Source organism: Protomyctophum bolini (genome assembly GCF_963924005.1).
Source record: "Protomyctophum bolini genome assembly, chromosome: 17".
In the NCBI taxonomy this organism is placed as follows: Eukaryota; Metazoa; Chordata; class Actinopteri; order Myctophiformes; family Myctophidae; genus Protomyctophum; species Protomyctophum bolini.
In genome coordinates, this window is record NC_137878.1 from 22,457,500 (window position 1) to 22,484,387 (window position 26,888).

At 42.4% G+C, this 26,888-nt stretch overlaps 3 protein-coding genes across 3 annotated transcripts; all 3 read right to left on the reverse strand.

Moving 5' to 3' along the window:
* Positions 1 to 2,499: 2,499 nt before the first annotated feature.
* LOC308332101 (tissue alpha-L-fucosidase-like) lies at positions 2,500 to 9,460 on the reverse strand. The gene is made up of 9 exons (XM_080787738.1): positions 9,410 to 9,460; positions 8,803 to 9,201; positions 8,494 to 8,628; positions 7,442 to 7,579; positions 6,405 to 6,510; positions 6,105 to 6,305; positions 5,620 to 5,810; positions 5,147 to 5,246; positions 2,500 to 4,350 (listed from the first exon to the last, which is right to left on the reverse strand). Exons 2-9 carry the CDS (start codon positions 9,162 to 9,164, stop codon positions 4,216 to 4,218), a joined length of 1,368 nt encoding a protein of 455 aa, XP_080643864.1. The 5' UTR covers positions 9,165 to 9,201; positions 9,410 to 9,460; the 3' UTR covers positions 2,500 to 4,215.
* Positions 9,461 to 9,883: 423 nt separating this feature from the next.
* On the reverse strand, positions 9,884 to 18,253 carry LOC308332100 (tissue alpha-L-fucosidase-like). Its single transcript, XM_080787737.1, has 7 exons — positions 15,547 to 18,253; positions 14,815 to 14,949; positions 13,564 to 13,807; positions 12,772 to 12,972; positions 11,178 to 11,368; positions 10,701 to 10,800; positions 9,884 to 10,578 (listed from the first exon to the last, which is right to left on the reverse strand). The coding sequence occupies exons 1-7, from the start codon at positions 16,047 to 16,049 to the stop codon at positions 10,441 to 10,443; spliced, it is 1,512 nt and encodes a 503-aa protein (XP_080643863.1). The 5' UTR covers positions 16,050 to 18,253; the 3' UTR covers positions 9,884 to 10,440.
* A 416-nt stretch (positions 18,254 to 18,669) lies between these two features.
* On the reverse strand, positions 18,670 to 25,584 carry zbtb8b (zinc finger and BTB domain containing 8B). Its single transcript, XM_080786767.1, has 5 exons — positions 25,485 to 25,584; positions 24,623 to 24,815; positions 22,193 to 23,093; positions 21,495 to 21,673; positions 18,670 to 19,535 (listed from the first exon to the last, which is right to left on the reverse strand). The coding sequence occupies exons 2-5, from the start codon at positions 24,794 to 24,796 to the stop codon at positions 19,245 to 19,247; spliced, it is 1,545 nt and encodes a 514-aa protein (XP_080642893.1). The 5' UTR covers positions 24,797 to 24,815; positions 25,485 to 25,584; the 3' UTR covers positions 18,670 to 19,244.
* Positions 25,585 to 26,888: the final 1,304 nt, after the last annotated feature.

The window sequence follows — 26,888 nt, forward strand, 5'->3', positions numbered from 1 at the left end:
AGTCATAATCGTCACTCGTTCCCATGTTGTAGTGGAAGTAGCAGATCTAGGAGCTCAAAACCGTTTTGATCTCGTAGATCTGATACTTTCACTATTCATGTGTTTTTATTGTAATTTAAATAATTTATTAATACTTGTGACGGGCCTAATGTACCTCAATGTACCCAGGCTCGAGAGGTACATTTGGGGATTCCAGACAACATAGCGCGCCCACTATCGTTGCCCGGGCGGGGAGACCCTCAACCCTACCCCCGACGTCCCAAGATCACTGTCCTGGAGGGGAGACCCTCGACCCTTCCCCTGGCGTTCTGAGATCACTGTCCTGGAGAGGAGACCCTCGACCCTTTCCCTGGCGTTCTGAGATCACTGTCCTGGAGGGGAGACCCTCGACCCTTCCCCTGGCGTTCTGAGATCACTGTCCTGGAGAGGAGACCCTCGACCCTTTCCCTGGCGTTCTGAGATCACTGTCCTGGAGGGGAGACCCTCGACGCTTCCCCTGGCGTTCCCAAGCCGCATTCCAGACATCAAGGGCAGCAGGCATAATTTTCCTTTAAAAATAAATAAAGGAAAAAAAAGGTGTTAAAAACAAGTGTTAGAAATGACTACACCTGCACGTGCCCGTCGGCCACCGGCCTACTTGAGAACGATGCAACTTGGGAACCTAATAATAACCGTTTTAACTATCCGTCTGTGTCCCTTTTGTGCCCATACTGTATATGGATATCTCTGTATCTGTCTGTCTGTGCCTGAAGAGTGCAAACTGACTGTGAAAAGTGGACTGGTTAAGTCATCAATTAGCAGGTGTGGGGTTGTGGCAATCAATCAACACTGTCGACTCGACACTCAATAACTCCATGTCAAAGAAATGGAGGTGTTTAATCTTAACAAATACTAGCGGCGTGTGTGTCAGTGACTCTGTGTGTGTCCGTGTGTGTGTGTGGTGGTGGTGTGACCCCCCCCACGCTCAGAACCCCTACTGCAAAGAAGCGCACACGCACGCACGCAAAGCGCACGCACACGCACTTCTTTTTTTATTGAATGACTGACGTTATCCGGCTGCATTGAAGGCCTATGATTCAACTTTTAACGTTTGATATTGTTTATAATTCAGGGCCAGGCTCGTCTTCTTCCTGCTCAGACTCTGAGGGATCTGAGGAGTTTTGCTTTTGGCCGCTAACATTTTCCACAACAACTTCACCACTTGGCTCGCCCTGGTTGACGACGTTAGCATTAGCATCAGTGCTACTGCTAGTCCCAGCAGCAGCAGCATCACCACCACCTGTCTCGTCGGACTCATCGCTGTCTGCGTCTTCATGTGGTGGTTTAAGAAAGAAGTTTGAAATCAATGGAACCTAGTAATTTAGCCGTCTTCGCATCCTTAATCTTTTTTTCTTTCCTCTTGGAAGAACCGCTCGCCGGCATATTGTCTTAATTTGTCTATGTCTCAAATCTCACAAAACAAACGTAAACCAAATTGAAAAACGCCCGCATCAATGCAGTCACAAAGCTGATTGGACAAAACACAGCCGGATGCCGGATGCAGTGGTCACATGAGGTAGTGTAGACGGTAGTACTATAGGTAGCAGGCAGGTATATCAAAATAAAATGTGGTTAAAGTTAACCGTCCACAATTTATTTATAATATAAATTATCACCACATCACCTGACCTTAGTATGTCAAGCTTAACAGCTTGATTTTGAGCTTCTACTGCATTCATGATAACAAATAATTTTAATTTCATTTCACTAAGGCCCAAATACAAAATATGTAATTTTCTCAACAATTATGACAAGATTTATTTAAAGTAATAAGTGATGATAGCCTATAAAGTTTTTGGTGCTGCACAAAAAAATCCCAATATTTAATTATTCTTAATATATTTGAGCATTTTGAGGCAACAACATATTAATATTTGCAAATCTGCCTGAAACAAGTAATCAACATAATAATCCATTATATTTCTTAGCTTCAGGAAGGAGCTAGCTTGAACTGTGCTATTATTGTTAGGTTAGGTGGCTCTATTCAGAAATATAACTCCTGGTGGTCAGGGACGGGGTGGGAGTGACTCCCATTAACTTACAGCCTTCAAGGCCCCCGGCGGCCTGTGGCCCCTCCTCAATGGGACCTCCAAAGTGGGCCCCACTTTGGACCACTGCTTCACAGTATGGAGCAGTGGTATGCAAAGGGCCCACTTTGACGCCCAGCCTGTAGGGCCCCAGCCCCCGGGAGCCTGCGCTGCGTTTCAGGCTCCCCTGTGGCCCCTCCTCAATTGGACCTCTCAAAGTGGGCCCCTTGAGGACCACTGCTTCACAGTACGGTGGAGCAGTGGTCCGCAAAGGGCCCACTTTGACGCCCAGCCTGTAGAGCCCCAGCCCCCAGGAGCCTGCGCTGCGTTTGAGGCTCAGACCGAGGGAGAATACAGAGCAGAGGAGCTAAGGGCCCATTTTAAGGGGTCCCCAGTAGGGGACCTCCAGTCTGGGGGGGGGTAGAGGCCGGGCTCCAGGGGCCCTTGTCAGGGCCTCAAACCCAGTACTGTGCAACGCGGTCCAGTTTCCCGCGAAGGGCCCCTGAGAGCCACTGGCCCAATGGCTAATTTGTCCCTTCACAGGTAACTTGCAGATAAGGTTCATGAAATAATGATTAACTAACGCTTAACTAATACGTTAGTTAAGCATTAGTTATTATTTATTATTATTTCATCACAATTCATCATTAGTTCATGATGACTTCATCATGAATTAACTGTAGTTAGTTAATCACGATTCATGGCATTCATGATTTCATTTATAGATCAGATTATTTCGCCCAAATCTATGCCCACGAATACGATGAGTGCTCAAAGGCGTGTAGGTTTAGTGACCGTCTCTCTGGAGGTCCTTCCTGGTTGTCCCCAAGGGTAATTTTTCTCAATTCTATGCCCACGATGAGTGCTCAAAGGTGGGTAGGGGTCTGTCCGAAGCTCTCCCTGGTGCTTTATGGATCATTTTTGGACTCCCCCATTTTGCCCAAATCTATACCCATGATGAGTGCTCAACCATTGTTGTCATCATATACTAATTACATCTTAGTATATGACTCAAGTGGGGCGCACACTACAATTATTGCCATTCATATACGCAGTTAGGTCCATTGACAAATGTGGCTGTTATCACCTTCATAACATCCAGTTTAATTGTTTCAAGGAGAACTTCCACATTCTAACCTCGTCTTCATATAATTGGTCCTCACCAATGAATGTTTATTGTACCATTTCGGTCGAATCATCGTGTATCACAAGATTTATACAGTATATATACACTATATCATCTGTCGGTAGGTTTGGTCATTTCAACGAGATTTCTAATTACAGTTTTAAAATGTGTAAGTACGGTAGGTACATTTCAGCGTTGAAATTCCCTTATTTGAGGTTTCTGAACGGTCCACAGCCAACTACTGAGACAAATGCTGCCATCTTATGAGACTGGGGACCAATTATTAGAAGGTAATGTTGAAAATGGGTGAAGTGCTCCTTTAATAATCGCAACATATACATTCTGTGCTGTCCAATAGGAAATGCATTTTTCTTATTGCAGTCACTTCATTTAGTACAAAAATAGTTAATGTTATCCATTATTTAAAAATAAAAAAACATTGCTGCAGAATAATTCAATTAAGTGGCTGATGAGCAGCGATAAGTCTTCAAAACGTGAACAATAAACATGTAATTCCATTCAAAATCACCCAATCGACACCCAAATAAAACTCAACCATTGTTGACTACGTCTCCAGTCCACACTTGGCAGTACATCAATTGTAAAATCATCATGGTAAATGGTGCATTGCCATTTATATAGCGTCTTTATCCAAGGCGCTTTACATAGATTGTGCATTCGCACATTCACCCATTCACACACACATTCATAGACCGATGGCAGCGGAAACCATGCAAGGCACCAACCAGCACATCAGGGGATCAGAGTCTTGCTCAAGGACACTTCCGACACCAACTTTGGGGGAGCCCGGGATCGAACTGGTGTTCCATTCTTTGAAATGCAAAAAAAAAAAAATCACATGTTTATTATGTTACAATGAGCCAGCATCGACTGAAAACGCACACAAAAGGACATCTTCCATCAACTCGAGGCAATCAATGCGAATTCCACCATTACATTCCAAGCAAATCAGACGTGGAGAAATCTGTGCAAGTGTACAGCATGACATCAGGACCCGGAGGCTCACAGAACTCCATCCAGTTTGAAGGTCCAGGCTCGGCCAGGAGTGTAGGGTAGCTCCGGGAGGAGGACAATCAGGCCAGCGCTAGGTGAGATTGGGGACCATGGCAAAGGCCCGGGGTACCCCAAGAGTGTCACCTGAGGGGTGAGGTCAAAGATCAGCAAATCACTTAAGAATGAACAAACTGGCCTCAGACTGAGGCTTTTATTGGACGGGATGGGTGGTGTTTAGTTTGTTTTTGTTTTGGGGAATTTAGTGTAATTTTATTAGATCATGCAGGTCTCTATATCCAAAATGATGTGAATTAACTTTGAACCCACTTAGATCAGACGTCGAAAAAAGAAAGAAAAGTCTTCTAAATCTTGACAGTTTTCTGAAATACCTAGGTTTCTATATCAGTGGTGCTCAATATTTCCTGTCAAGGACCCCAAAAATGTTATGTAATTGGCGACTGACCCCATCTGAAAATATGTTGTTCCAGTGACCCCCCGGAAGCAAAGATTTGAGTTAAAAACGTTAACTGTGAAAGAATATATATTCAAAGATTTGCGCCACATTTTCACTATTTCTTTTAAATAGCAGACCTACAAGCTTGTGATCTGCTATTTTTCAATAGCATTCCAATAGAAAAGTATAACATAATGCTTAAAACACCAAAAGGGGTTCCCGCCCAGAATGGGTTAAGATACATTTGGGGTTCTTTCCCGTATTGTCTTTGAGTTTTTGTTTGTGTCTGTTCTTCCTTCAATAAAAATTAAGTGGAAAAAAAAAAAAAAAGATACATTTGGGGATTTTTGTGTAATTTTATTAGATCATGCAGGTCTCTACATGGAAAATGTTGTGAATGAACTATTAAGCATTAAGAAACAAAACAAAAATATCGCTTCTGAGGACAATTCATAAAACAATAAATAAATGCCACAATGTACTTACTTTGGTGGTTTTGGACGTGCGGGGTTCAAGCAGATGCAAGGTAGACAGGGGAGGCTTGCTTGTGATGGTGGCATAAACAGTGGCACCTTTAGAAGTATACCTAGAATGGCAGTGTTTAATCAATCAATCTGTTTTCTAATTAAGATCGCTGAAATTATTTTCTGCGCTGCTCTGAAAATATTCAAAGCAACTTGTCAGTATGATTGCTTCCATAAATCCACTGACGAGCTGCTGTGGAATCAGAGTGTGGTAGGGTCGGGAGAATAATTAATTTGTTAATTTTACAAACGAGAATGCCCGTGTGGATTTACAAACTCTGCCACATTTAATTGACACAATCATCAAAACAAGTCGTCAGCGCTGTTGACGACAAGACAGTAGGGGAATTCACTGCATTAATCAAAGGATACAGTTAAATGATTAATTCTGAAAATGGCACGAAGTAAGACTGGCACTGATGCATTTATTCTTACCATACTGGAAGAGTTTTATTCTCTGCCTGGACCCTCCAGGGTTTGGATGAGTAGATGGCCTCTCCGTTGAGCTGTAGCCAGTCGCCGACCCCCCTGAGCCTCTCTTCAAACAGGGGTGGGATCATGCCGTCAGGTGTGGGCCCCACATTCAGAAGGTAGTTACCTCCCAGCGCCACGGTGCGAACTAGATCCTGTGGAGGGAGGAAGAGCAGTCGGTCTGTCAGTCCGAGGAACGAGGGGAAGCACGTTGATCACCTAACCGTTTCATCACTGAGACTTAAGATGATGCAAAACTTCTCCTGACACGGATGCCAAAGATCAAGGTGTATGATGCAAGGTGATTCCACGGATCACTTCAACTGCAAACCTAGAGGTGGGCCCAAGTTAGGCCATGTTTTCAGCACCCTCTGGTGGACAAATTTTGAGTGCCATGGCGGTATCCAAGACAGCCAACATCTATGATGATCCATCATCTCCTTCCTCACCTCTACGATGGTGTGTAGCTCCATTAACTCAGCCATCCGCATGGTTCTACGGTAACCCCAGGATGAAGTGTCCACAGATGTACACTTCTCCCACTTGTGCTTTGGCAGCTGCCCTGGTGTGTACTTATCCTCACAGTTGTAGTAGCCGCCATGCTTGCATCTGCAGCCTGCCCCCCACCTGTCATTGGTCACAACACTGTCCTGGAATGTGAAAAACAGAAATGTGTTGGGAGGAATTCATTGGCATAAGTCAAACTAAAAGGGAGAGGAACTTCATATGCTTGCATTAGAGATTCTCACTTTAACAGGACTGTCATTATAAAGCCAGGCCAGGAAATCGGTAGAGTTCCAGTAGGTGTCTGGAGCTTCCCAGTCCCCATCAGACCAGATCAGCTCAGGCTTGTACCTGTGGAGCAGCAGACAGAGAAAAGGGTCAACAGAGGTTCTGGAACATTCCTGGCTGCAACACACAAAGGGCACCATACTTATTCATGGGGATAGTATGGGGATGCATATTCTTCACTCACACCTTCAGTCCTTGGCTTAACCCATTGAATCCGGGAAAGCATCCGTGTCATTTTAGATTGAGCTAAAAAGCATCGTTTTATACTTTGACTTTTAAAAAATAGCAGATATACAAATTCACAGTGCGGCACTTTGCGCTGCGCTGCGAAAATGTGTGCAAATCTTTTAATATAATATACTTTTGAAAGCAAACACCTTTTATCTAAAATCTTTGTTCCTGGGGGTGACTGGAACAAAAATATTTTGAGATGGGGGGGGGGGGGGTCTTAAACTCACACACACAAAGTACTCAATAGAGCGCCGCAGTCCCGCCCCCTTTCAGAAAAGCGAGTGGCCCAGGAAGTGGAAGCCCCATGCATTCTCCCATCTGCACTTTTAATATAATTTATTTAAAGACGGTTACGCCGCGGACAAAGCCAATTCGGATCGTGACGAATCATGACAATGAACACAATATTTTGGGACGATCAAATCATTAGAAAGAAGAAAAGAAAGTCAGGAGACAACACTATTTGTTTTATTTTTCGTCTTATAAATTATTTGATCGGCCCAAAATATTGTGTTCATTGTCATGATTCGTCACGATCCGAATTGGCTTTGTCCGCGGCGTAACCGTCTTTAAAAAAATTATATTAAAAGTGCCGATGGGAGAATGCATGGGGCTTCCACTTCCTGGGCCACTCGCTTTTCTGAAAGGGGGCGGGACTGCGGCGCTCTATAGGAGGGGATGCCTACACACAGTCATCAGTAATTGTAAAAAGGCTCAGTGCAACTGCAATGAACTTTGATATTATAATAACAGCGTTAAATACCTCACAACCATGTTGTAAAGTTCTGGCAGCAGTTTATTCCGTACAAACTGTTGTGTTTTGAAGCCATTCTTCTTGTCAGACAGGTAGAGGGGATGGAACCACTCAAACAAGGAGTTGTAGAGTCCATAGTGCAAGGACCTAGGAGGTGATCAGAGAGATAAATAATGTCTGATACGGAAGTTTACACAGTATACATTTCTAGACACTTTAATCCTGGCATAATTTGTAAGGTTAAGAATTATATTTAAAAAAGTCAGATCTACAATCAACGTGTCACATTTTGAGCTTGTAGATGTGTGTACTATTTACTTGTTTGCCTGTAGTATCTGTATCAGTCAAAACAATGTTAATAGCCAAAAATCTGTAGTTTTCAACCTTTTTCATATCAAGGTCGATTATTTATTCAGTCTTTGTTTGACCCATGTACCACCATTTCATGAGATTTAGCCTCTCAGGCCCAAAACTTTGAATATTTGAATACTTTGAATTGATGTTGGTACTTGGTACCATAGGAGACAGGCACAAGAGATCCACTCATAATATGGTGACCAATGTCCCATTTGTTCGTGATTGTCCCGGTGTCAATCTGGACATCTAATATCTGAAATCTAATATTTCAACATTCACTACCAAATCGTGCTGGGTTTCCCAACAATTAAAATTACAGTAGTTTCCAGTACTTGCATAGATGTTTATCATGTCCCGTGTGTCTCTCAAGTCCCAACCTAATGAAAAAACCTGGTCCACAAATACATGTGTGCACTGCAGTTGCCCCATACATGCCCCATGTTGTGTCAGTGAAAGTGGATGTGGTTCATGTTTTTAAGCCTCTAATGATAAGCCTCTGATAATAATAATGGTAATTCATCTTTTAACATCCTATCTCCTGAATGATAGACATCCAGCTAAATCTTGTCTCTCGACAGACTGTTGACTCCATAAGGAAAAGAGGACGCTGTTTTTCCTTTATTTTTTGACGGTGGGTTCTCAGATTGCTCTTTAATAGACAATTTATGTGTGGCCATTTGGAATGGATTATTCTACCATCTCACCTGTTGCGTACAGACTCTCCCAGATCTCCCACCAGATCTCTGTGCGGCCCGGTGTCAACAGAATTCCAGTTCCAGGAGTTTGGAGATTCCCAGTTGGTAAAACCCTCGTGGTGCTTGGCAGTCAAGACGACATATCTGACATTATAAAATAGTTATAGGCTGCATTATTTATCCATTTGTAACTCTGAGAGTGTACAAATGTCACCAAATAGGTCCATTTGGTTACATATATAATGTACTCTCTCGGGGAGGTGAGACGATTAAATTAAATGATTAGTATTTTACAGTTGCACATAAAGGAGGCCTCACCTGGCACCTGAAGCCTTGAATATATCTGCCCACTGATCTGGGTCAAAGAACTGAGCATGAAACTGGGGCGCGAATTCCGGGTAAGAGAAGCCAGGCGGGTAGTTCTCCGTCATGAAGAGCACAGTCTGTGGGTTTGGGGGACTCTGCCCTTGCCACTGCCACCAGAACCATTCGCAGCATTGGCTGCCGAACCCGGGAACCGAAAAAACTCCCCAGTGGATGAAAATGCCAAATTTCGACTCGTCGTACCACGAAGGTAGAGGTCTGGCATCCAAACTGGTCCAGTCCGCAGTATACCGCGCCTCTGTTTGCGTCGCAGCTGAACCAATGATCAAGAAAAACACAGCATTTGATGCGAACATCTTGATAGTTTGAAACAACGACACTTAGCCCTTATCTCTTATGCCAGGGCTCCACTGGGCGCGTTGCATCTCCGACGCGTGCGTCAAAAAAAGAACCCTGTTCTACCGGTTCAATTTTAATGGTGATAAAATCGCGGCACGCACGCACAACGCGGGCAGTGGAGCCACCCTTCATTGATTAAAAAGGGAACATTCTGTGACGGTGACGCAGACGCGCCCAGTGGAGCCCTGGCGTTATTTATAACGCTATGGCTTATCTAGGGAAACATTTTGTATAGGAGGAAGTCATGTTGCAGTTGCACGTCACGTGACTGATCACATGACTGCTTTGTTATCAGATCACATGACTTTTTAAAGGAACAGTCATCAAACATGATGACTGTTCCTTTAAAAAGTCGTTTTGTTCAGAATACACATCAGATTCAGTTTGCATTGCTTTAAGATATAACTTATAAGTAATTCCCATTTTGGATCAAAATGTAATGCTTTATCAGTGTGTCGTCCACAGTAAGTCTTTGTATTGAGTTGTGCTTTCATGTTAAATGTACCCATTCTGCAAACTGTTAATAAATACTTGAATACTTCAATCAATGTATAAAATTCCAATAAAGGTACATTATTTATCTTTTTTTTTTAAATTATTAATGGCAATTCAACTCAGAAAAATGAAAACCCCACATGAATAGCATCTCTGATTTGCATGGAACACAACTGTGCACGCATGGATGCGTGTGTGACATGTGCGTGCGTGCGTGTGGAGTGTGGCCGGGCTATAACTATTTTGAGAAGAAAATGTGCCTATGTTAACAACATTATCCCACAGTAATGTATATGTCCTATCCCCATTTGTCATAATTCCCTTTGAATTTTCATTGACTTGCGGTAGGCCTACATTAAAGATGTAAAATATATTATGTATGTAGTGAAAACACTTTCATGTAAAATTGTAAATAGAAAAAAAGGGATCCAAACACATTAAACAAAAACAATACAAGGAGAAGGATGTCTCTCCTTTTTACGCAAGGGAGCATTTATACAGCATACACCAGAAAACAATGTGACTGGACAAAAAGACAAAATAATTCCACCCACACTTTTATACCTGGTATAAACTTGTGATGTGACAATAAACTCTAAAAGTGTTTCAAGTATTCAGTATTCCATCTGACCCTGTGATTGAAATCATATTGCATACAAGTTCATAACATTTCCTGCAAGTTCATATAGTCTGAACATATACTGTATAATGTGCGGTCTCAGTCCAATTCTCCTGTTGCTAGGCAACTCCCTCTAGCTTCAGAGTCCAGGCGTTGCCAGGTTGTACTGGCATTGAAGGCAACATGACCACTAATCCAGTTGTTTGCGTCAATGGTGCCCACTTCAATAACATGCTAGGATTGTCCAAAAGGGTAATCTGTAGGCATAAAACATATGACAAATTTATATATATATATATATATATATATATATATATATATATATAAATGTATAAACCCATTATATTTATATGAATTTAAATATGCCTAAAAGACTTACTTGGGTAACCCCAGATGTCTTGGGAGATGCAAGTTTAATCAGCGGCTCTGACGGCCACCCTAGCATTGTGGCGTAGACAGTACTGTTCTTAGCTGTGTACCTGTGGGGGGAGAGCAAAATGGTAGTTTTAGCCCACCAAGGACCTTGCTGCGTTTAGCAGTCACATTGTCCTTCATATAACTTCCCTCAGAGAAATTTTTAAGTTAAAATATTAAAGCATACAGCTGGCTTTTTTATTTTCATAGTGTTTTTTTATTTGCAGTCGTTTTATTTGCAGTCGCATGATAAAGTTCTTTCCGGGAAAGATTACAATGCCCAAGTTCAACACAACGACGAATTATGCTGGCCAAAGCAACAGTCTTGGACTTATCCGTAGGCTACAGTGCAGTATGTTGACATTAACAATAAGAATATTCTACTTCAAAGACTCTCCATGCCATTGCTATTCATGCTGTGCTGATGCATCACATCTCTCACCAGACTGTCACAGTGGTGTTTTCTGTCTGGACCCTCCAGGGCTTGGAAGCGTAGATGGCCTCCCCATTGGTTCCCAGCCAGGCACCAAGTCCCCTCAGTCTCTCCTCAAACGCAGGCGCAATCATACCATCCGCCATGGGCCCAATATTCAACAGGTAGTTACCCCCCATTGCCACTACATACACCATGTCCTGAACAAACACAAAAGTGAAGGTGTTTATTTACTTTAAATAATGTAATTAATTGAAAAGCCTATCCCATCATATTAAGTTGAATGACAGAACTGTAAAATAATAATAATATAATGTTTTATATCTTTATTATCTTCTTTTGGATGTATTTGATGTTTTTGATTGTGACTTTTTACTCTAATGTGATTTATTGTTTAGTCTCTCCCACTGGTGAGAGCAGTGAGCAGACACTTTCCTGGGGATGACTGGTCCTCTGACGACCCCCTCTGGTTAAAGATTGAATCCATGAACCTCAATCCCAGCCTTGCTTCTCTCCAGAGAACAGCCTTCACGTAAACTGTTAGTTCAACATTTTATTCTTAATAACTCCCTGAAGACTCTCAATCAGATTAGAAAGTGTTTTGCTCTGCCAAATGTTTCTGTATACACCCCTATGGCACATAATCTTAGTATTCAAACCAGGTATGTTGGTTCAATGGGGAGGAGGGGGAATGAGCTGCATTTCTTAACTATGCAAATAAACTTGCCTTGCCTAAACAGAATACCGTAACCAAATAAACTAGACTCATGCAAAGCAACTGTGCCAGTGTCAGTACTTGTCTATTCACAGCTTTGGTCAATGGTCACACACAGACAGGCCCCCTTCTTCTTCCTCTTTTTCTTTCTTTTTTTTCTATGATGCAAGAAAGATGTATTTGGCGCTGCACTGTGGCGACATGGACTAGGGCTACGCTTTGTCTAAGACAAATTTCTTCCTCGGGAGACTAATAAAGTATATCTCTATCTCTATCCAACGGGGTTGAACCAGTTTGGTTCATTTATTCCCTGCCTAATATTGAACAGGTTCAGAGTGTTCGCACTGAAAATGAATTGGTTGTGAACCCTAAAAGTTGGTTTGGAACTGGAACCAAAAAATGACCGCTGGCACTGAAGTTCCAAGAATCTATTATAAAATAAAACAATTCTGGAAAAAAGTATGCAAAATTTTGTTGACATTGGTTGATACCAGAATTTTACACCCTCTCTTATACATGTACGGACGGCTGCATTTCTAAACTGGCCCCGTAAAATCTGAATCACCCACACCCCCTTTTACCCTTAATGTATATGTTTACTTTCCCTTTTTACTTCCTTTCATGATTTCCTGTTTTTTATATAGAAGACAAGTGTATATTTATACATCTCTAAATGTTCTGATGAATTGAAAATGGTGGACCCAGTTGTGCTTTCATGTAAAATGTACCCATTCTGCAAACTGTTAATAAATACTTCAATCAATCAAATAGCTGATAGCTGAACTCAAGCACCTACCGCACGTACAGTAGATTGGATATTTTTGGGTGCGTGACACCCACATGACGGTAAAATAAATATCTCAGACTTTACGCTCCATGAGTTCTGACCTTTATGATGGAGGGCAGGTCCATTAGGTCACTGAGCTTCATGTCTCGACGGTAGCCCCAGGAGCGGGTGTCAATGTTCTGACACTTCTCCCATTTATGGTCCGGCAGTGTGCCAGGTGTGTACCTGTCTGCACAGTTGTAATAGCCTCCGTGCTTGCAGGCGCAGTTTTTACCCCATCTGTCATTGGTTACAATCAAATCCTTTTAGACGCACGTGCACACGCACACACACACACACACACACACACACACACACACACACACACACACACACACACACACACACACACACACACACACACAACTGTAATTATAATACAATATAGAGTATTAGTATGTATTACAACTATGATAATACACTCAAATAGATTGAGAGTGATTTACAATATAATCTAAAATGAATACAACTGTGATCCTGGTCTAAAGAAAAAGAAAGTCAATGAAGTGTTTGGCCCTGCTTAGCCCAGCTCAGACCCACCCTGGAGATGATACTTTTTAGACACTCATTTAGTACCACTTTGACACCACTTAGCCCAATTCCTTGAAGTGGAAACAGAGGTACAAGTAGGCAGTGTGGGTGGAGTGGTGTGAGGCTATGGTAGTGGAAACCTGGCTTCAGTTCAAGGTTCACGGATGTACTTTATTGTCTTGTTCTTACTATCTTGTGTACAGGTACATAAGAGTAAAACTTATTTTTAAGTAAGTCATATCGTAATATCCCAGGTGATATCTAGTCTCATATCAATCATGGTATCAATATTTAATTGTCCAGTCCTAATCATAGGGACTCACCTTCACTGGGCTATCATTGTAGAGCCAAGCCAGGAACGAAGTGGCGTTCCAGTAAGGGTCATCTACCATCCAATCACCATCGGACCAGATCAAATCAGGCTTGTAGTTCATCACGAGGTCGACTAGCTCTGGAAGTGTCTTCTCGAAGACAAAGTTCTGCGTCTTGAATCCGGAGGCTTGATCCTTAAGGAAGATTGGGTTGTAGAACTCAAACAGAGAGTGGTACAGTCCCAAGTGCAGAGATCTATGAAATGAGCATTTGTGTGTGAATTTCCAAAGTATTTCCACTTCAGCTTTTGGTCGCCTAAGGTTAAGCTAACCCACAAACAATGGAAACTCTCTCAAGCACATCATCTTCCAATATTTTACTTTTTTTATTTTCCAATATTTACCCAAAGTAAAGTACTTATCTGACTGCAACAGTATTAAGTCAGTATTTTATATCTTTATATCTCACAATCTCTTAATTTTTCTAGTTCCTCTTTAGTAGTTCCGTTTTTATATTTCACAATTCTATTTTTTTTTCTCATCGCATTTGCTCAAGTGAAATCCCTGAAGATACCTTTAATATAAATAACATTTGTGAAAAACTGAAAATACATAGTCACAATTAAGTCAAATAGGACTTTCTACTTTTTTCAGTGGTGTAAATGGGCTTCCAACTCTAAAATAAATCTATGCTGGATTCCATTTAAGATTTCTAACATGATAATGCCATTTGTCGTGTTTTTGGAGAAAACAAAGGACTATAATGCGGACAGAAAAATGAGCTGCATTATTAAATCACTTAACACACCTGCATTATGTTATTGTGCAATCATAATAAAATGTCATTAAAATACATGTAGGCCTATTGTATATGAGAATATATTGCCCTTTCTTCTCTGCCCAATGAGCCCATAGGCCTACCGATGTATATGATTATTGATTAATAACTCTATCGCCCATACATGCATTTGACTGTGGTCATAATGGTGCTGGGTATTTGGGGAACAAGGAAGTAGCTATGATAACTGCACCAGCAGGTCCAACTGGTATTGCTGCTAGGGGCATATAATTGTGTGGTTTCCTTGCAGGTCAGGTCACTCAACACTTGGTGCACTTACCCGTTTGTGCACAAAAACGTCAGGTGACCGTGAACACAATAGCATGCAATGACTAATGAATTGTGCTACATTTCAAGAGACATAACCTGCCAGTCTTTTTATTATGATCTGTGTGATATATAGTGCTGCAGTCAGTGCTTCTCACCTTTTCCTAATAGCCTGTGCCAGTTCTCCCACAATGTCCCTGTGAGGACCAGTGTCCACGGAGTTCCAGTTCCAGGAGGTTGGTGAAGGCCAGTTTGTGAACCCATCATGGTGCTTGGCTGTAAACACTACATACCTGGATCATGGATAGAAAACTATGAAGCTTGTTTTTGAACGAGCATTTCATTTGCATGCCTGACTAGAATAACATTAACTCTTATTTATCTACAAGAGTTAAAATATATGCTAAATGCCTGAATCCAAACCATCTTGAAGCCAGTTGCACCACCTCAGACACACACCAAGTTCAAACTTGGCCTAGTTATAGCTACACACAGTCACTCACTAAGTTCAAACTTAGTCTAGTTATATGGCTTTTATTATGGATATATGGTCATGCCATTTAAGCTATAACTAGGCTAGGCTGAATTTAGTGTGAGGTGGTGCAAGTTGCAACTGGCTCCGACTAAAAAGGCCTATCCACAGTCAGAGAGTGAGACACTGGTCTTTATTGTAATTGTATGAATTTCTGACAGCAGCCTATTAATTAGGCTATACACTACAGTAATGCATGGCTTATTGTAGCTCTGTTCCATAGCTCTAATGCGTTGGGCAGAATCGTAGAAGCAGTAGAAGGCTATGGATCAGAGCTAGGCTTATTGTGACATTAAGCAAGCACGTACACGCAAGTGACGAAAAATAAAGTATAACCGTAACCGACGATCATACTCACTTAGCCCCAGAAGCCTGAATTATCTCTGCCCAAGAATCAGGATTCCAGAATTCTGCTTTAAAACTGTGCGCAAAGTCGGCGTATTTGAACTCCGGCGGGTAATTGTTTTTCATAAACGCGACATTGTCGGCGCGCCTTTGGGAACGCCAAAAATACCAGAACCACTCGCTGTACTGTCCGAACCCGGGGACGGAGAAAACTCCCCAGTGCACGAAGATCCCGACCTTCGCCTCGTCGAACCACCTGGGTATGGGTCTGGCATCGATGCTGCTCCAGTCGGCCGTGTAACGCACTCCACAGCCAGGACTAGGTCCAAGTGACAACAAAGTGAAGAGCGCGGTCCATGAAACGAGACGTGGGGCTAATAATCGGACTTGTGGAACCGCCATCATGAGTATCCTGTGGCTAGGCTGTGTTGTGTTCAGGAGTTGGACAGGTACGGACTCGGAGCTACCGTGCGGCCGGTCACATGACTTGGAGAAATGCACTCTGGCAATGTCCATAGACTGTAAACAAGGGTGCCACCAGGAAATAGACGAAAATAGCCAATCTACAAGCTCGCGACGCGTTGTGAGCTTGTAGATCGGTTATTATAGGCGCGCCCAGAGCCATAGATTAAGGCGTTCTATTAGATGGGCGCGCCATGCCGTGTTTACGGTGAAGTATAAATCGGACAATGAAAGAAACCCAAGTGAGAACACCGTAACAACAATAATGTATTCATAGCCATACTGCAGTTTTTATTCGGCGAGAATAATGAGTCACTTTGTTAATTAGGCTATTCTCCCTTGTGTGAATTGTATGTAGCCTATATTCGATTGTTCAGTAACATTCTCCTCACTTTTCCTACTCCTTCTTGTTCTGTTACTTTTCTAACTTTCAAACTTGAAAGAAAAGAAAATGCACAGAATAAAAAAATCACAATCACAATAATTGAAAAGCATAATAACTATTATAGGCATTGTATGGCATTGGCAAACAGCTGAGAAACCATTCGTGTAAAAAAAATCTGATAAAAAATGCTCAGTATTATAGACATTATGTGGCTACATGGGAAATGGCAAATTTCAATTTGTTGAGCATTCAATCAGAAATAGGAGAAACTAATGACATGATGACAAGTAAGAAGGGCAAATTAGCAATTCAAATTGCATTTGTTGACAATTATTACAGTTATTATAGTTAAGTTCAATGCGAAAATATTTTTCTGAACCACATTGTGCAAATATGAAGTCATATAGATATTTAGGCTGGCTATTGAACACTGTTGACTGACTCTTAAACCCAGACAATTGTAATGTTTAAATCTTCAAGTTTGCCCTTTTTTAACTGACCAGGTTGAAGGTATCACATCTATGATCTCTGTTACGTTATCATGCTATGATGTACTGTCAGTCCTTGTCAATGAGCTCATGGAATATCGTTTCTCACTTGAAACCATCTCTCGCCTTGTTGATATTATACCCTCCAAATTTCTTGTAGATGTGTTAGAAGTATAGCCTAATTAATTACCATTTGCTTTTCCATTTCTCTCTTCTGCATGTCTATGGTTATTTTAAGATTGCTTGTGCTCCGCCTCTACAAAACATGTTCTTAACAGAAACATTTGTAGCAATTACACATAAGATATCCAGTATAGAAATTTACAGACCAATATTGACCCGGCTAGTATACTGTACAACGTATTATAGAACAAATTATATTGGATAGGCTTCAAGACTACATAGTAACCACTGACTATCAACTTGGCTTTAAAAATAAACATGGCACGGATCGGTGTATATAATATGCATTGAAGGAAGCTGTCTGTATTAAGTTGTTGGCTTCCTTCTGTCTCACAAGTCAATGGAGTATGTGCCAGGGATTAGTCTGTTGTTGGGTAGTCTCTCTCGAGACAGACTGTTGACTCACGTCAACTAGGAAAAGAGGCCGCCGTTTCTCCTTTATTTGCCTATGGGTTCTCAGATTGGTTGTTGGGTTACAGTGCCTGCTGTAGCTGAACAGTCCGATGGTTCAGTGGCAGTCTCTGTTGCAGTTTCTGCAGATGCACTGTGCGTCTGCCTCTGTGGGTGCTAATGCCACCTTCTGTTCTGTTCTCTGTGCTCTCCCCCTCTCTCCTTTTCTCGCTCTTCTGGAACATGCAGTGTATGTACTTTCAAGATATATCAAGCTTTTGACCGCATTAATCGTGGTAAATCGAAAAACAAAACAAAAAAGGTACTTGTAAAACCTATGGTATAATTCATATCCTACAAGGTGGGGATTTGTCATTTAATTTGTGTATGGATTAATGGAGAGAAAGTCTTATTAACTATCTGCTGTATGCTGATGACTGAGGGCCAGACCGCACCAATGCAACTCCTTGCAACATGCAACTACTTGAAACCATTATGCCCGATGCAAAGAGTGCATTGGTGGGGTCTGACCTTAAAAGGAGTTACGACTAGTTGCATTGGTGCAGTCTGGCCAGCCATCATGTCTCCCTATGGCGCCGGCTTACAGCAACTGCTTAATTTATGGATTGCAGTATAACAAGGTTATACAAGTGTCGTCATGTTTGCTAACATCAAAGAGGATCAAAAGCAAAATGTGCTTTCTTCCTTCGATGACCTACACCCCTACAGTCTATGTCGTGATGATGATGCGCAGCGTCAGTGTTGCAAACACTGGCATGTAAATGTCATGTCTATTGATGTTAAAACCTCTCTTAAAGTAGGCCTACTGTAGTCCGCTCAACACAGCTGACTTATGGTGCAGTTATAGTAAATCAGCTTTACTAACTTAACTGCACCATAAGTCAGCTGTGTAAGCTAAGCTTAAAGCGGCACTATTTTAAAAATATTATATATTAATACAATTCAATTTTGTCCAATCCGTATGGTAGAGTATGTTAACACAATATAACTTATACAATTGGGGTGGTTGTATTTTGTCTCCCGGCTCTTCTATAATTATCTTACTCCTCATGTTACTGGACACATCTGAGTGTTAGTATGTTCCGTCCATAGGTATGTATAATATATGTGTGTATATATATATATATATATATATATACACACACACCGTATATAGTTTTTATATGGACCATCGAGTCCACAATAAAGATTGATTGTGTATTATACTGTACAATGTACATATGGCACTGCATCTCCTTTCATTGCAGGCAAAACACAATTACCTTTGTTTAATCTGTTGCCGATTTTATTTCATTTCTTCATTTGATTTGAAGAGTTTATAAATAGTTGTATAATAACGTCACCAAATAGTTCAATAGTTCCATTCTTGTTATTCAACAAGATACTGTACCATAATCACTAGCATTCACACCACATGCAAATCAATAAATAACAAGGTCTCTTACAACAAAAACCTATTAGCACTAAATTCATGGCCACAGATATTTGTTCTTTTCCCTAAAAGAAATTAAGTGGTACAAAAGAAAGTTCTGGGTCTGGGCCATAGCTCAGTGGTCCAGGCACCGTGGCTGGTAATCCAGTCTGGCAGTGTGCCATGGGTTCGACTCCCGATCCTGACGGCCTTTACTGCATGTCTTCCCCCCATCTCTTTCCTCATTTCCTGTCAGCCTACTGTCTGTCCCTCCATAAAATAAAAGGCGAAAGCCACAAAAAGAACATTTAAAAAAAATGTTCTGGAAATTGGTTCATTGGTCGAGGGAGGCAAGTCAACACAGGGCCGGCCTACAACACCACTGTGGACTCAGACAGCATTTGTTTCTCCACCAAGTCCTCCACCCTGCCTACCTCCACCTCATCTACATCGTCCATGAAACTTGACCAATCAGGGCCACCGTCCTCACGCTCCGCAGCCTCCGGTTGGCCGGCCGTGTGCATGGGGGAGTCGTCGTTGGTGGTCGTGACACAGTTGCAACTGTCACAGATGCTGAAGCGCCTGAGTCCCTGCGAAACGTCTGCACCCGTGAAGGTCCGCCTGCAACTCTTGCATGACACTGGCCAGCAGTGCCTATGGACCTGTGCATGGAGAGAACAGGTCACATTATGTTCACAAAACTCATCACCAAGATACTAGAAGCGGTTAGATTGACCTAGTTAGTGGCTAAAAATAATCTGTAAACCGTTACAGCCAGCAAAGGCTGTCTGTCCCGTCCCCCCCAGCACAATTCAAACCATTTGATCAGAACGACAACTTCTTCATTTTTACACAGCTGTCAGTGAAAGCATCCTCTCATCATCAGTAACAGCAACGGCAACACAGAGAGACTAGTCTCACATGCAAAAACCTGCAGCTCATTATCCAAGATTATTGGTACCTCCTCCCATCAGTTACATCAATCACAAATAATAAATATGGTAGATAGAAGCATCTCTTCCCCAAACACCTCTTTGGGCTGATGACATCTCTTGTCAAACAAAACATCCCGTTTTAAACAGATTCTTTCCTACTACAGAAAGTACAAAGAACAACAAATGTGCCTGCACTTTGAGCAGTTGTGTCAATGTTCTAATGTAAACACCGTCTGTGTTAGTCATTCTGTAATCTGTATACAGTAATGAGATTTTGTTGCTGATGTTTAACTGAAATAATCCACCATGCTGTACCGAACACAAAATAATTTCACAAGTCATTAAAGACAACAGTCATTAAGAACTGAACTGTAGGCGCATGTACTTTATCAATAGCCATGCATCAGTGATTAACGTTGGGTTTCCAAAGCACCATATGCCAAGGGAAATTGCTTCATGAATCTCATTCAGCGTAAACCATGCAAGGCACCAACCAGCATATCAGGAGCAATTAGGGGTTCAGTGTCTTGCTCAAGGACACTTCGACACTAAGGTCACATTCATACCAGAGAGCTTTGCTGCCATTAAAACGAATCCTGCTGCGCATTTTCAGAAAGTGCACTTCGTTTGGCATGTGTGAAGGCTCATTCGAATCGTAATGCGTATCAAAGAACCGCATTATACTCCGAGCAAAAACGGGGGTTTCGCTTCGCTTCCAATCGCACTTGATTACGATTCAGTGCAGGTGTGAATGCAATCCGCAGTAAATAAAGGAAAGCAAAGGAAGCAAACAATGTGGCGGGTGAGGAGCTGAACACAGTTGGAGACGGAGAAGGCATATTTTACGCAGCGCAAAGATGTCCCGGCCGTTACCGTGGATAGACGTGGTCGAATGAGGAGACTGAAGCCCTGATCGAAATGAGGACGAGTACATTAATCAATTGCTTAAGAAAACACAGTGCAGTGCAGTGTAATAGTATTATAGCCTACAGAATATTCTGTCTGTCTGTCTGTGCGTGCCGTAAACATGGAGTGCTGTCACTGTGTGGGGACTAGTATGGAGTAGGAACTTTCATCTCGATAAACCTCCATGCCCAAAAGAACAGTGCGTGGCTGTGTGCGTAGTAGTATAGTGAGAGAGCGAGAGAGGGGTGGTCCAGTCCCAGATGGCACGACGCATGCACGTTATGAGTATTATTATTATTATTATCATTTCACTGTGTAGGCTAGTTTATGAATGGAACACATTGATAAAGGTCCCCCCTGCTGCGTTTCCAATTGCTGCGGATCATGACAGTGTGAAGGCAAACAGCAGCAAATTAAATAGGCAAGAATCCCATTTCTCCGCCCATACGCATCCGAGTCTACCGAAGTATTAGGTGAGAATGTGACCTAACTCTGGGGGAGCCTGGGTTCGAACTGGCAACCTTGCGGTTGCCATCCAGTCACTCTACCCCTGATCCACCGCCGTCGGTGTTGACATAAGGCATCAACCTATGAACATGCATCCATTCATCATCTGGTACACATGGGCTACACACAAAATCAATGTTTCATGAATCCCACAGTGACTTTTCATAGGCTCTAAAATTATTTAAGAGAGGATTTGAGAATGAAGCCCAACGTTAAGTCAGTAAATACTTTGGCCCATGAACTCCCACAATTACAAGCACACTGGGTTCTTACACTGAGGGCATGGCTGCGCAGGTGTTCTTGTCGTGTGAACCTCTTGCCACACATTGGACAAGGGAAGGGCCTCTCTCCAGTGTGGCAGCGGATGTGTCTCTTCATGATTCCCTTCTGCTTGGCTGTGTATGGACAGAACGGGCACTTATGGAGTTTCACCGGCACTACCAAGCCATCGCCTGTAGAGGGAGTGAGAGGCACGCATGCACACAGTTCAATAACATGGACTTGGTTGCTTATGCTGACAGAATGTGAGAGGTAATGGTATTAGCTCTGAACATAAACATCACAAATTAGCACCATCTGATAGTGTTAAGAAAGGTACAACGCAAGTGTATCATTAGGAACTGGTGAGAAATGTATCTTGCTAGTGATCAAAATTACCATTTTGCCCAGCCCCACAATATAATTTAAAGTTTAAACTCAAATCAATACAGTATTGGGGGCGGGGCACCCGCTGGCCTAGAGGTCCAGGTGCATGCGACATATAGGCTCTTCTGGCCTGATAGCGTATCGCGTGTTCGAGTCCCGTTCACGACGACCTTTAAAAATCAGTACAATATTTAAGGGGAACAGACACTGAATCAAAAGAAACCAAACTAATTATTTGTCACCCAATATAACTAACCATATGGCAATTTTCTATTAATCAATTGATCCACATTAAGGTTGAGTTTAATCACTCCACATTCAATTACCTGTGTCTTCTCCAAACCAATCAACTTGGATCTCCATAATCGAAGACCCTCCCGACCAGACACCTTCGTCCACCCTGGGACCAGGCCGGACAGGTGCTCCGTGGTAGAGCTGGCCTTGCTCCACTCTGTCTCCAAGAGGACTGGAGCCTCCGCCTTTGGCCAGCACTTCCATAAACTGCCTGGCATTGAAGCTGCTGTTACTGGGGGACGGGCTAGGAGGGAGCATCCTGCTATGAGGCTGATGGAGAGGTGGTCCCTGATACAAGGTGAGGTCTTTGGCATCAGGGGACCCCTCCAGCTCTTCATCGGGGTCATACTCAATTTTGGGGCGCACTAGCTCAAGGATCGGAGCAGAGGATGAGGAGGACGAGGTGTTGGTCTGATCAATGGTCTGTTCCCTGTGTCCTCCTCTCCCAGAGCCGAAGTCTCCCCTGGAGGAGATGTAGTCGCTCTCTGTGTCCCTGCTCGTGCTCGGAGGAGTGTCTGCGGTCACATCAGGGGGGATTCTGGCTGAATCCATGGAATCCGAACCTACACTTGTACCTCTGTCGGCCTCTGCTTCCGGCGAATGAGACTCCACAGCCCCCGACGTGCTGGGGGTGGGCAGGGCAGGCGTGCCGCTATCCGCGGGGCCCTCTCCTCCTCCATCCGGCCCCCTGGAGGACTCCCTCTCTTTGTTCTTCTCTCTCTCGCGGTTACATATGTCCAGGGAGGAGCGGATGTAACCCTTGCAGAAGCTGACCAGGTCGGTCATCTGCAGGTAGCTGGCGGCCGACATCACCTCGATGACGTTGCCACTGTTCACGGCCAGTCGGCCAGAGTAGAGGAAATCCAGGATGATGGAGAAGGCATCAGCCGTCACGATGTCCAAGGATGCCGTGCTGTGGCGCTGAGCATTGTCCTGAAGGACATGGTACATAAAAGTGATCTCAGTTAGACAAATGTTTTGGATATGGTAACAAAGCTTGCAAGTATTTTTTTATTGGCCGTAGGATTCAAGGGAACGGAGGACGTAAACTGGAGCTAGATTCAATTAAAATGTGGAACTAGGGCAGAGGCGTTTCCAGGAATTACATGTTGGGCAGACAAGATGTGTTGTCGTTGTTGTCCTGACCACCTAAAACTACCCTCTCCTAAAATATAACTACCTTGCTCATTACAAGACACAATAAAGCTCTTAAAAAACACAAAACATACACAAAACAAAAAATGGGTAGCAGGGGGGGGGGGTGGCCCCCATGACGATTATAAAAACATTTAGACTGTGGCACTTACATCCGCCTTCTAATGAACACAAAATCTCTCTTAGAAGAGCCACCCATCGACTAATCGACTAATATACGGCAACCTTCCCCATGTTTCTTCACTAGCTGTCGTTCCCTGATGTCATTGCTAGAGACACATGAATCAATAAGCATGAACTGGGGATGGCAATGAAGGACCGGGAAGTCTGGCGTGGCATTGTCAAATCCATGATCTCAACCGTGGTCGAAAAATGATGATGATATTACAGTCTCACTCTTACCACATTGGAAACAAGTGTTTCATTATACTTTTCTATGTGTTTATCCTGAATATTGTGATTTCTTTTACCAAAATCAAATATAACAAAATAAAACATTTATTGTTGATTTTCCAATTGCTTCTGAAGTCAACTTCATGACTGTGATGCTACATGCTAACACCGACAGCCCACTCCCTCTGAGGGAATGAGGGAGGCTGAGATAAACAAGTCATTAAAAGTCTACCAGTATTTTCAAAGTGGAAAATCAGGGCACATTTCTCAAGTGAAATCATGCCGATGTACAACGGCGTTCTACACACTACACACAGGACATTGCTATGTGTTCTGTTGTGAGCTTGTACGTCTGTGTTATGGAATGACAAAAGGGTCATATTTTATTTCACATTCCTCGGCCGACGATACAATTATACACTGTATAGCAGTCTGAAGTGATAGAAACAAAGACTGCCGAAGAAGATAGCCCGCAGCACTCCAATTTAGAAAGGCAAATTCTTATAGGTGCAAGGCTCACAGATACTCGATTGAAAGAAGGAATGGCAGCACTCGATAAATGTCCTTTTACTAGTTATACTAGTCTGAACTTCTGAAGTGCCTTTGCCTTACAGCTGTGAAAACCTTGTTGTTGTACTGTATATTACTTGAGAACGATACAAGTCAGGAACAATGCAAGTAGGGAAGTGCAAGCTCCACCCTGGTCAGTTCTGCAATATCCGTTGTACCTGTTGTACCCGTCTGTCTGTCTGTGTCCATTCTATGCCCATATATGGATTATATTTGCAAATGAGGCTGCGGTAAATCTCAGATGTATTTTGTATACCTCGGCCTAGATCGAGCCATGAACCACCAGGGGTACTGTCTAGTACGGACACACGAACATAAGATTCATGTCCACAAGCTTTGCTCACCTGCAAGTAATGAACCAAAAGAGCCCTGAAGTAGCCACTCCCAGCAAACAGGACATTGCGGTGCGCTTTAAAGACTCGCCCTTCAACCAGGATGCTGCAGTCACAGAAGAAGTCTCGCTTACGCTGTTCATTGAGCTCACACAGCAGTTTGGACAGGTAGTAGGGCACATCCATCCTTCCACACCTCACTACACTGTAGAAGGGAAAGGATGATTAGACAGAGGGGTGGATATTGCTAGAGCCTAATAATTTAGAACCAAATATACTAGCAGTTATCATGTTGTCTTAATTCCTAGAACCCCCATAACTCGTGAGTGTGAAAAATAGACCTGTGTAAACCCCATTTGTCCCTGCTGGACCCCACTTTGAGAACCACTGAAATAGACATGAAATGGGAGGTCTAGGACAGGGTTGCCACTGACACTATACTACACCTAATCGCATGAATGGTTTTACACACGTTGCTTCATCAAAACTGTGTGCTCTAGTGTTGCAACACTGCAAAGTATCCCATGTGAACCGAGTGAAATGTCTGAGCTTTAAACTGGGTCTTTAAACAGATGCTTCACCCACTGCCCTGAGCACAGCACAATAAATATACATATTTAACATGAAGGCTTAGAACGGTCGCAAAGTACTTATCCGAACGGACAGCAAAAGATAGACAGGAATCATACGACATCCTTTTAATCTTAGCTAAATGCTGTTATGTTAGCTTTGTTGTGTAGCTAAACGTTACCTAGCCTAGCTCACTGAGCTAAGCTCAGTCCTTTCGCTAAAGTAAAACACACACGTACAACGCTTTCTTATTTGCCAACCGCGTTTTCATGAAGCTCAATAGGGAGCCATTGAATAATCTTACCCGTCAAGACTGTAAAGATGATTAAAGTTTAATCATAAGAGCAATAGATGGGCTAACAGCCTGCAGTGCTTGCAGCACAGCCCAACACTTCCGCATTCAGAGTCAACTATGCTTCGTCGCACGACGGTGTGACGCGCGTCGAAAATAGCCGACCTATTGTCTCGGCTATTTTCGACGTGCGACACCGTCGAAGTATGAATAAACAGATCTTAAATCTGAGTTTTTCTGTATACTATTTAAATAGTCCTGAGAAAAATGCTGCCATTTGTCCCAAATTGACTGCAAAAAAAAGATGCAATGTGAGTATGTGACATAGCTTTTATAGTATTATTGTGACACTTTGACACGCTTTGGCAATGTAAAAACGTTTGTTTTCTCATGCCAATACATTAAATTATTGATTTTAATAATAAGGCTTCATTGACCACTGACCTGTATTCGTCCACACACACACACACACACACACACACACACACACACACACACACACACACACACACACACACACACGTCATAATTATTATTCCCTTTTAAATTCAAATGAGCAATAACCCTTATTGAAGTTGGGTAACTTTAGGACTATGGTATATCCTACCATAAAAACACTTCTCATCAAAATACAGTAGGCTACAACAAAACATGGCAAAATTGAGGTAGCCTACTCTTCTTTAACGTTTATAAATACAAAATGTATTTCTTTTAAGCAATACCATAATAAGATCTCAAGTAGGCAAAATTACGAAACAGCCTAGGATGTAGAAATGACATATAGCCTACTATAACTGCAGAATAAAACACACTGCAATAAACAATTTGAGGCGAGAATGTTAATTGTAAATTATGCGAATATGCTGATGACACTGATGCGGCTGCCATCATTTTATTAATATGAATTAGTAATAAATTAAAAATCTTTACAGAGTACACCAGAAGTTGTGACTTCATATATTTTTACTAGCCTTATTAGGAGCTCCTTTATTGTCTGCCTAATAGCTTCAAGTTGATTCATGTTGTTATAGCCTACAAAACATTAGGCTGTAGGCTACCTTGAAAATTGACATGGGGGAAAAAGAGCTGTGGTTTATTTTCCACAAAGTGCACAACAAAACCCAAATATACCCACGTGCCTTGGTGTCCAGAGTTATAAAACATCCATTGTCGGTATGCTATTTTCAACCACAATTCACATCGTTATGTGGTCAGCTCAAGTGGTTAATTTGCCAAGATCACATTGAATCTGGCGAGCTTACATTGATTGAACCTGTGTGTGCTGACCTCAAGCTGTGAAATTGTCCACAACTGGTGCTGTAGATCCTCGGAATTAGCATCTAAATTTAAAACAAGATCCTATCGTCCACCCCCTGGACATATACCCATATGTATTCCTTATAAGCCACAGCTGTT

Coding starts and splice junctions, on each gene's coding strand:
- LOC308332101 (XM_080787738.1), bottom strand. CDS start 9,164: ATGTTCGCATCAAATGCTGTGTTTTTCTTGATCATTGGTTCAGCTGCG. Junction 6,511..7,441: donor CTTTACAACATGGTTGTGAG/GTATTTAACGCT, acceptor GCTGCTCCACAG/GTACAAGCCTGAGCTGATCT. Junction 6,306..6,404: donor ATAATGACAGTCCTGTTAAA/GTGAGAATCTCT, acceptor TTCACATTCCAG/GACAGTGTTGTGACCAATGA.
- LOC308332100 (XM_080787737.1), bottom strand. CDS start 16,049: ATGGACATTGCCAGAGTGCATTTCTCCAAGTCATGTGACCGGCCGCAC. Junction 13,808..14,814: donor GCACAGGCTATTAGGAAAAG/GTGAGAAGCACT, acceptor CTCATTTCATAG/ATCTCTGCACTTGGGACTGT. Junction 12,973..13,563: donor ACAATGATAGCCCAGTGAAG/GTGAGTCCCTAT, acceptor TGCGTCTAAAAG/GATTTGATTGTAACCAATGA.
- zbtb8b (XM_080786767.1), bottom strand. CDS start 24,796: ATGGATGTGCCCTACTACCTGTCCAAACTGCTGTGTGAGCTCAATGAA. Junction 21,674..22,192: donor TTGGTTTGGAGAAGACACAG/GTAATTGAATGT, acceptor CTCCCTCTACAG/GCGATGGCTTGGTAGTGCCG. Junction 19,536..21,494: donor TGCGCAGCCATGCCCTCAGT/GTAAGAACCCAG, acceptor CTCCATGCACAG/GTCCATAGGCACTGCTGGCC.